Source organism: Sparus aurata, chromosome 11, assembly GCF_900880675.1.
Source record: "Sparus aurata chromosome 11, fSpaAur1.1, whole genome shotgun sequence".
Lineage (NCBI taxonomy): Eukaryota > Metazoa > Chordata > Actinopteri > Spariformes > Sparidae > Sparus > Sparus aurata.
The window spans coordinates 5503471-5512008 of record NC_044197.1 but is presented as its reverse complement, the minus strand read 5'-3'; the positions used below and the strand labels follow the sequence as shown (position 1 = coordinate 5512008).

Sequence of the window (8538 nt, the reverse complement as noted above, 5' to 3'; positions counted from 1 at the left end):
TGTGCGCCTCGGGGATAGGCCACTGATGCCCAGACGCGCTCGATCACGCCGCACTCCCGCGATTCACACAGATCATCGTACTCACCGACAGCAGACGTCTGTGCGCTCATTCATCAGCCAACGCGCCGTGATTTACCTCTAAATCGGCCATCCGTCAGTTTTTCTCCCCCTCCTGTAACTCAGCGCCGTGCAGCAGCATTACATAACGAGCGTCCAGGCTGCCGTGCTGCTCTGCGAGGTCCCACGTAACGCGCTCGTCAATCGGCCCTGGCGTCATAACGCACGGCGCATCGCTGGGAGGATGGAGGGATGGGGCCCGCTGAGGCGAAGCTGCATCCTGTCAGCCTCCATCGCTCAGACTCCCTCCACACCCACAGGCCTCCAGACCCAACCCACTCGTCTCCGGCCTGCAGCCAATAGACGCACGGATCGAGCAGCCTGCACTGCAAATGCCTCCCCTGCAGCCTCTCCTCTCTAACAGGTCTGCTCAAAGTTTTCATTTCCATCAGAGAAAGGTTCGAAGCTTTGGTGAATTGGACCCAGTGACGCCAAAATGTATCATCACACAGTTCAAGGAGACACCTTTTCTAATGGACATACTGCTTCTTCTATTGCATATCAATATTTGATATTGACATGGAAGCTATTGAAAAGAAATGTGAAATTTTCATAAAACATATCCACAGAAAATAGAAAAGCAGCGACATGTAAAAATAACAGGTGTGTCTTATTTGTCACATTTAGTAATACAATTCGGCATTAGTTTGGAGTCGCTGGGTCACGTGACATGGAAGCTATTGGAAAGAAACACTTTTTTTTTTTTTTTAATAAATACTCATAAATTTAAAGAAGCAGTAAAATGTCATGAAAACAGGTGTGTCTGTTTTGTCACATTTAGTAACACAATTCGGCCTTGGTTTGTAGTCACTGGGTCAAATGACATGGAAGCTATTGAAAAGAAATGCTATATTGTCTTAATAAATATTCATATAACGTAGAAGAAGCAGTAAAATGTAATCAGTAGAGATGTGTCCTATTTCTCACATTTAGTAATACAATTCGGCACTAGTTTGGAGTCGCTGGGTCACGTGACATGGAAGCTGTTGAAAAGAAATGCTGAATTCTCATAATTAATATTCATATAAAATAGTAGAAGCAGTAGAATGTAATCAATAGATATGTGTCCTATTTCTCACATTTAGTTAAACAATTCGGCATTAGTTTGGAGTCGCGGGGTCACATGAGATGGAAGCTATTGAATAAAACTATTGAATTGAAAGTCTAACCTAAAACTAACCGTCAGTGTAGTCACAAGTTGATCTGGCTGCCTTTTATAAATGGCTTTCTTTGAGATGTATGAGATGAAGTGCCATCCAAGTTGTTTCACTATGTTCCCACAACATCATGAGTTCGAATCCTGTGAATATATGGACCTGTGCATTTTTTAAATCTTCATTACGACTGAATGGACAGGCTGCAGCAGGACAGCTACGACCTCTCTTCCTGTTTTCAACATCTGCTGTAGCTACGTAAACCACAGACGCATCGAGCTCAAGGTCCCCAGTTAACATAGTCGCGTGATAATCCGAAACACCCGCCCCCTTACCTGCCAGGTAAACACAAAACATCAACATGTCCGACAACGACCCGTGGGATTTACAATGTATCGTCAAATCTTAAAAGTCTGGAAGAGATTTGGATTGTATTAGAAGGACAGACCGTTGGACAAAATGCAGGTGAGGACGTTATCAACGTCCGGTGGTGACGTAAATAAAGAAGGGATTTGGGATGCGGTCTATTAAGTTCGTTTTATTACTAAACTCAGTGTTGGAGATGGAGCCCGTTCAGTCTTGTGAAATCTGCTCAGTGGAAGAATAAAAGCTCGACTTCCCAGGTATGAAAACACCTGGAGCCGGCTAACTTCCGGTTTAGCGCCCGGCTAACTCAGGGGGGGATAAAATAATTTAATCGTGCGGCTCTTCTAGACTTTCCAACTGTTATTGGACCGAATGACTCAAATTATGATCATGGAACAAGTAAACACGTGGGGGTTGTGAGACTCAAAACCATTTATCCACCGTTTTACAGACGCTTCTTTCACAATAAGGTCTATTGTTGTTTTCTCTTCTGTTACAACTGCTTCCGGCGCATTCGTGACGTCAAACGTGACGTGTCATGGAATGCAGCTTTCTTCTGAACATAAACTCGGGATTTCATCCCCCACGTCCACTGGAAGGAACTGGGTCTCTTGAGCCAGTATGGACAGTGATTTCAAGTTCTTTATTGTTAGATGCACAACGGTTTCAGTCTTACGTTACTTCACATTTCATACTTACTCATATGTGACTATAATTCTAGTCTAGTGAATTGCCCCTTAAACTGCTCTGCATGGTTGGATCTGAAATTCCGCTGTGTCACACAGACAAGAAAGTCAACAAATGATTATCCTTTGAACCATTCTGCAGGGGGTGGTGCCTCAGCACTGGGCCACTGAACTGTCAGAGATCATATCTGATGTGTGGAAGCAGAGTTCAGACAGTCTGCTGTGCTCATTAACTCTCAATAAAGACAGACATGGAGCTCGGATCAACTGTTAGCGCAGTGAGGAGTAACAGGGTGCTGGTTGGTGACGAAGTCTGTCCTGCTGTCATCGTGATAAAGGATGAGAAGATCCATCAAATACTCTCCCACGGGGACTTCTCTGGGGCCTGCGAGGTAAGATTGCACTTACTGCAGTTTGCAGACACTCCCCCTGGTGGAATCAAAGTGGATATATGCTCTTAAACAAATGTGTGTGTGACAGGTGCTGGATGTGGGCGACAGTGTGGTGATGCCGGGCATTGTAGATAGCCATGTACATGTGAACGAACCAGGCCGAACCTCCTGGGAGGGTTTCTGGACCGCCACCAGGGCCGCTGCAGCCGGAGGGGTGACAACCATTGTGGACATGCCGCTGTAAGTTGGAGACTTATCCTTTCCCAGAATAAATAAATTAATACATTTAGTATGATGTATTAAGACACACAATGCAACCTTTTACTTTAATTGAAATGTTGATAAAAATATATTATTTTATCATATTATTAGTTAGGCTGGGCATCAAGAGGTGCCTCCCGATACGATACTATCTCAATATTTTGCCCACGATAACGATAATATCACGATACAGCGATTCTGTGATAATCGATATATTGCAAGAAATTTCATCCACGATACATCACGATATCTGTGTCACTGAAGAAAAGCAGAATTTATTGACTGCACTGAATCCATTTCACAGGAATAACAAAACATTGTCAATCAGTTTCACATGAATGACAGCCAAGTAAAACAAAGTGTGTACTGCACAGTGGCTCTTCTTTACACACACACTGACCGCAACTTAAATATGATTAAATATCGATATTTGGCGCCAGTGAATCGATAACGTACCCCAAGACGAAATATCGCGATATATTGTAGTATCGCTATTGTGGTACACCCCTATTATTAGTGTATTAGTATATTCACAAAGTTACACAGCACTTCCCTCATTAAGGTAATGAGCTTCAGCTTTCCTTGCTTTTAACATGGCCTTTAGCCTAGCTGGTGAGCTACCAGATATCCAGGACTAATCGCAAGAACAATAGTATTTTTTTGATCATCTCAGCCCATATAGTTGTTGCCATATAAAATAATCTTAACCTCAAGATGCTTTTGACAAATGAGGCCGAGGACAGTTTGGAGAAATTCGATTGAAAGTCACCAGCAGCGATTTTTGTTTTTCTTTCCCTACAACAGAAATAGCATCCCTCCAACCACCACCCTTGGCAATTTTCGTGACAAGCTGCGGGAGGCGACAGGGAAGTGTTTTGTGGACACAGCCTTCTGGGGCGGTGTGATTCCTGGCAATCAGGTAGAGAGGAACAGCTTGGACAAAATGAACACATTTCTCAGCCAGACTGTGCTGAATTATGACCAAAGCAAACACAAACAAACGATGCCTCCCCACAGCTAGAACTTCAGCCCATGATCCAGGCGGGAGTGGCTGGCTTCAAGTGTTTCCTCATCCATAGCGGAGTGGAGGAGTTCCCCCACGTGACTGACGGTGATCTGCACACGGCCATGAAGCAGCTTCAAGGCACGGGAAGTGTCCTGCTGGTAAATCCATGCCTGCAGCATCTTCCATAACGTCTGTAATTATTAAATCCACAGGCCCAAATGAAGCACAGTAATGTAAATTAAATACCGTCTGTGTCGCCCCCTGTAGTTTCATGCAGAGACGGAGGTTCAGCACACAACAGAAGAGGACGGAGGTAATAATTTAACAGTGTACAACATATCTTCCGTCTGTGGCATACCCATCATAAATGTACACGTTAAATTACACATAACAGTCAGGCTGGACATTATGGACGAAATCAGATATGCTATTTTGGTGGCACTTTACAATAAGGTACACAGAAAATGTTTGTGTTGCCACTATTTTTGACCCAGAACCTCGCTACTAGTATTGTGATGATATGTTGAAATGTTCTGTCTTTAAACTAGAAGATTAGTATTAGAAAACGGTAAAATAAGCTTGCAGTTATTGTCCGAAAACGATTGTTTTCAGTAATGAATGCGTATATTTTCCACACCTCTGCTTACACCACTTGTAGACCCTACCCAGTACTCCACCTTTCTGCAGTCCAGGCCAGATGTCATGGAGACAGAGGCGATTCGCACTGTCACAGAACTCTGCCTCCAGTACCAGTGAGAACACCGGCATAGTAAAAAAAATAACTATTAAATGAAAGAAGATAAATCCGGATGTTTATCAGCTAACTCTCTCTGCTCCAGGGTGCGATGCCATATCGTTCACTTGTCCTCTGCAGAGCCGCTCAAACTGATCCAGGAAGCCCGGCAGGCTGGAGCGCCCCTAACAGTGGAGACTACCCACCACTACCTCAGCCTGTGTGCAGAGAACATACCTGCAGGGGCCACACAATTCAAGTGCTGCCCTCCCATCAGAGGATCTGTTAACCAGGTGAACAGAATAAGGTGCACAGCAGAAGGATCATCAGTTTTAGAGATTCTTGGATCACCAGTAGATGCTTGATTTTGTCCCCACAGGAGCAGTTATGGTCCGCGCTGAAAACTGGGCAGATTGACATGGTGGTGTCTGATCATTCCCCCTGCACCCCTGACCTCAAGAAACTGGATAGTGGAGACTTCACCCAGGCGTGGGGGGGGATTTCTTCTCTACAATTTGGTGATTACAGACAAGAGACGACAATCGCAAAAGCATTCCCTACACTCCACTATCAATGTCTGTTTGACATCTGATATTTCCAGTATCACAATGCATAGGCCTACTCCAAGTTCACATCTGCCAGTGAGGATGCCCTCCAGACGTAAACACTAAGAATTTAGTGTCTGAATATCTTCCCCCTAGAAGCAGTTTTCCAAGATGTTCGTTTTCTGTACGAAATGCAATAACTCATAGAAAAAGCTTTGTTTTGAGAAATAGCCATGTACGTGTGGACAGGGTTTGTGTCATGTCAGCAGTTGCCCTTTTTAGATAGAAAAGGCAGCACATTTGCCCCAAGGTAAGGACGGCAATGTGCCGGCCTGTCTCTCTAAAACGGAGGCGTAATATTCCTCCTTTTCCAAAAGCCGCCTCTGAGGTAGGCGTAAACATGTGACGTGACGTGAAGGTCGAAGTTGGGCTGTGAACAATGACACCGAATTTGACTTCAAAATAAAAGCTTTACATTGCACCCCATTTGAGTTTAGAACTGGGTTCTTAGCGGGGGGCTTTTAATTTGAAAGTAGCGACCGGTCTTAGCTTGCCGACACAACAAGCTAACACAACTAAACAGCTACAGAGACCGAGGAGACGCTAGCATCTCCTGGATCTCAGCGGTTGTCCAGTTGCTCATCTTAATGTCCGCGGATGACGTGATGGACTGACTGCTGTGATCAGCTGTTTCTTGGTTTTAAAACTCCCCGGCTGTGGGTCGCACAACAGTGCAGGTCATTGACACCTCCGCCCACCTCACGCAGGGGCCGGCACATTGCCGCCTCAGATTAAGATAGCAGACGAGGCGGAAATCAGTGTACCCTCCAAGGTGGAAAATCGGCGGACCAAAACAGACCCCCAATTTGCCGCCCTCTGTCTAAAACCGCGGACCGAGCCGCCAGAAGGACGGGCAAATTGGCGGCTTGGTGCCCTGTCTAAAAACGGCTAGTGATGGCTGTTTAACAATGGAGACAACAGTTCCCATGATACCATGCTACTACAAGACATTATCAAACTACGTGTTTTGTTTGCGTTGTTTTGACTGAGCGACCCCTAGTGGCAGAAAGTACAGACTGTGCGTCTAACTTGTTCACAGCCATTGTTCTTCCATCTAAAGCTAAGCAGTGAACTTTTTCTTCTCACATTGTATCTTCCTTGACCCCTGAGAGTACATTTTTGAAGCGATGTCATCCTTCTCTGTCTCAAAAGTCAAAAGGTCATCAACTCATCAGTGTCCCGTGTTCATTGAATTGGGGAGATTGATGCGAAACACATCAGCAGATTAATGATGTCAAGTGAAAATTACATCTCTTTCACTTACTATAGAGCTTTTGTTTGTGGATTTACAATTGATATCTGAATATAGAGCTTTTGACTGTGAAGAGGAAAATGCGCCAGCACCACCGTAAAATTTCCATGGCTGCTGTCACAGAGTCATGGCACTTTTCACATTATTCACTGTCTGTGGAGCCGCTCCAGGATTAGTCTCTACATGACAAATCCTTTCCTGCTTTTCAGCAGAAGGAGATACTGGGTGAAATTCACAACTTAAACCTGGCCCATGCAATATTACAGGGAATTTATATGCAAATTTTCTTTAAAGGGTGGATTAGTTGTTCTCTTCTTCCCTCCTCCCACACATAATCCTCCTGACAGCCACCGACACCGGGCGAAGTTCACAGCGAGGTAAACAAGAGCTGCGTGCCAGTTTAGAGGACGGAGCAATCATTTACTGTTCAGACAGAAAGAGCGGTCAAAGTCTGACAGCAGGAAGACTGTGACACTGATCGACAATGTTTGCTTCATCTCCTCAAAGAGTAAAGACACAGCCTGATGCGACTGTACCTTTAAGACAGAAGTAATGAATGCAGAAGAATAAATATTTGATGATGTGAACTCAGTGCTCTATAGGCCTGTTAATCACTCTGCCACATTTGTACCATTTGCAGGATTGCCTCTGTTCTGGAGTTCAGCCAGTAAGAGAGGCTTTCAGCTGTCTGATGTGGTGAGACTCCTCAGCCGGAGAACAGCCCAGCTGTGTCGTCTTGACGACCAGAAGGGCAGCCTCGCCCCTGGCTACGATGCCGACCTGGTCGTATGGGACCCAGACAGAGAATTTCAAGTCAGTAATCAATTAAACACCTTTTATGACACAGAAAACTCATTTATTTTCATTATATTCATCTTAATTTCCATTTTTCTTCACAGATTAAGGAAGCAAGCGTTCATCATAAAAACAAGGTGAACCACATTAAACGTCTAAATGTTATGTTCACACTCGAGCGTATTTTTATATGACTGAGTGGGTGATTGTGTGTGTGTGTGTGTGTGTTTCACAGCTAACTCCATACCTTGGCGTCACACTACAAGGAGTGGTGTGTGCCACCATCATCAGGGGGCGGCTGGTGTACAGAGAAGGCTCCTTCTGCCCCGAGCCTCTGGGGAAGCATCTCCTCCTCCCTCAGAGGAAAACTCAAGCCCAACTGTGAAACACAATAACAACAACAAGCCGTAGTAAAACCTCAACGCGTCTGACTTATTGTGTCGTGTGAATCTGTTGAGAAGAGTGCACCATGTTGGTTCTCTCACACTGCTTGTCATCATATTTTAATATCTAAAAATGTTTACATCACAATGACACTTTCTGGTTTAATAGGTATTTAACACATTTTTTACAACCTTATAAAAGCGTTGGATATTTGATTCAAGGGCTAATTACCGACCAAATATGTACATGTAAAGCTTGTAAACGATCTTATCCACAATGCTTAAAAAATCAGCGCAAGAGATTTACTTAAAACACGAATACTTAAATAATGCAGGGCGGATTAAGGGAGAGCGAGGGGGAACACATGCGCCAGATTGCAGGAAACATCTCTCCTTACACGGTGCCCACTGTTATCAGGCGGTCCAGTGGCAGATGCTGACATACTGAGCTTTTCAAAAACGTACACATGCACTGGGCAACATAAGAAGATTACTTAACGCTACGCCACCACGGTTTATGTGGCGTGTGCAAATGGAAGCGGCATTTTAAAGCCATTATTGGCCGATGACATGACAGTAACATTACTCTTTAGCTCATGGAGAACCATGTGACACACACCCTTGACGTGCAGAGTATGTGAATCAAACTGAGTGCAATATACTTAAACTGATGACATTGGCCATATTTGTCTTTGAAAAATAGGAAACTTGGAAATCAGACCATCATTTTGTTTATACCCTTAAATCTATTACACTTTTATGAGACTTACCAACATTGTTTGAGGTTA

General features: G+C 44.3%; 1 protein-coding gene across 3 annotated transcripts in view; it reads left to right on the top strand.

Annotated features, from left to right (window-relative positions):
• Nucleotides 1-7798, top strand: part of LOC115591212 (allantoinase, mitochondrial) — a 29474-nt gene extending 21676 nt beyond the window's left edge. The window contains exons 1-12 of one of the 3 annotated variants that reach the window (XM_030432995.1): nt 346-481; nt 2466-2715; nt 2804-2955; nt 3781-3895; nt 3994-4140; nt 4250-4295; nt 4641-4734; nt 4822-5008; nt 5095-5233; nt 7213-7385; nt 7472-7504; nt 7603-7798. In XM_030432995.1, coding sequence (XP_030288855.1) covers nt 2575-2715; nt 2804-2955; nt 3781-3895; nt 3994-4140; nt 4250-4295; nt 4641-4734; nt 4822-5008; nt 5095-5233; nt 7213-7385; nt 7472-7504; nt 7603-7752 — 1377 coding nt within the window. In that variant the 5' untranslated portion in view covers nt 346-481; nt 2466-2574 and the 3' untranslated portion in view covers nt 7753-7798. Of the gene's footprint in view, nt 1-345; nt 482-2465; nt 2716-2803; nt 2956-3780; nt 3896-3993; nt 4141-4249; nt 4296-4640; nt 4735-4821; nt 5009-5094; nt 5234-7212; nt 7386-7471; nt 7505-7602 lie in introns of those variants that run through there. The other 2 variants (XM_030432996.1, XM_030432994.1) reach the window with 2 other exon arrangements.
• The last annotated feature ends 740 nt before the right edge of the window (nt 7799-8538 follow it).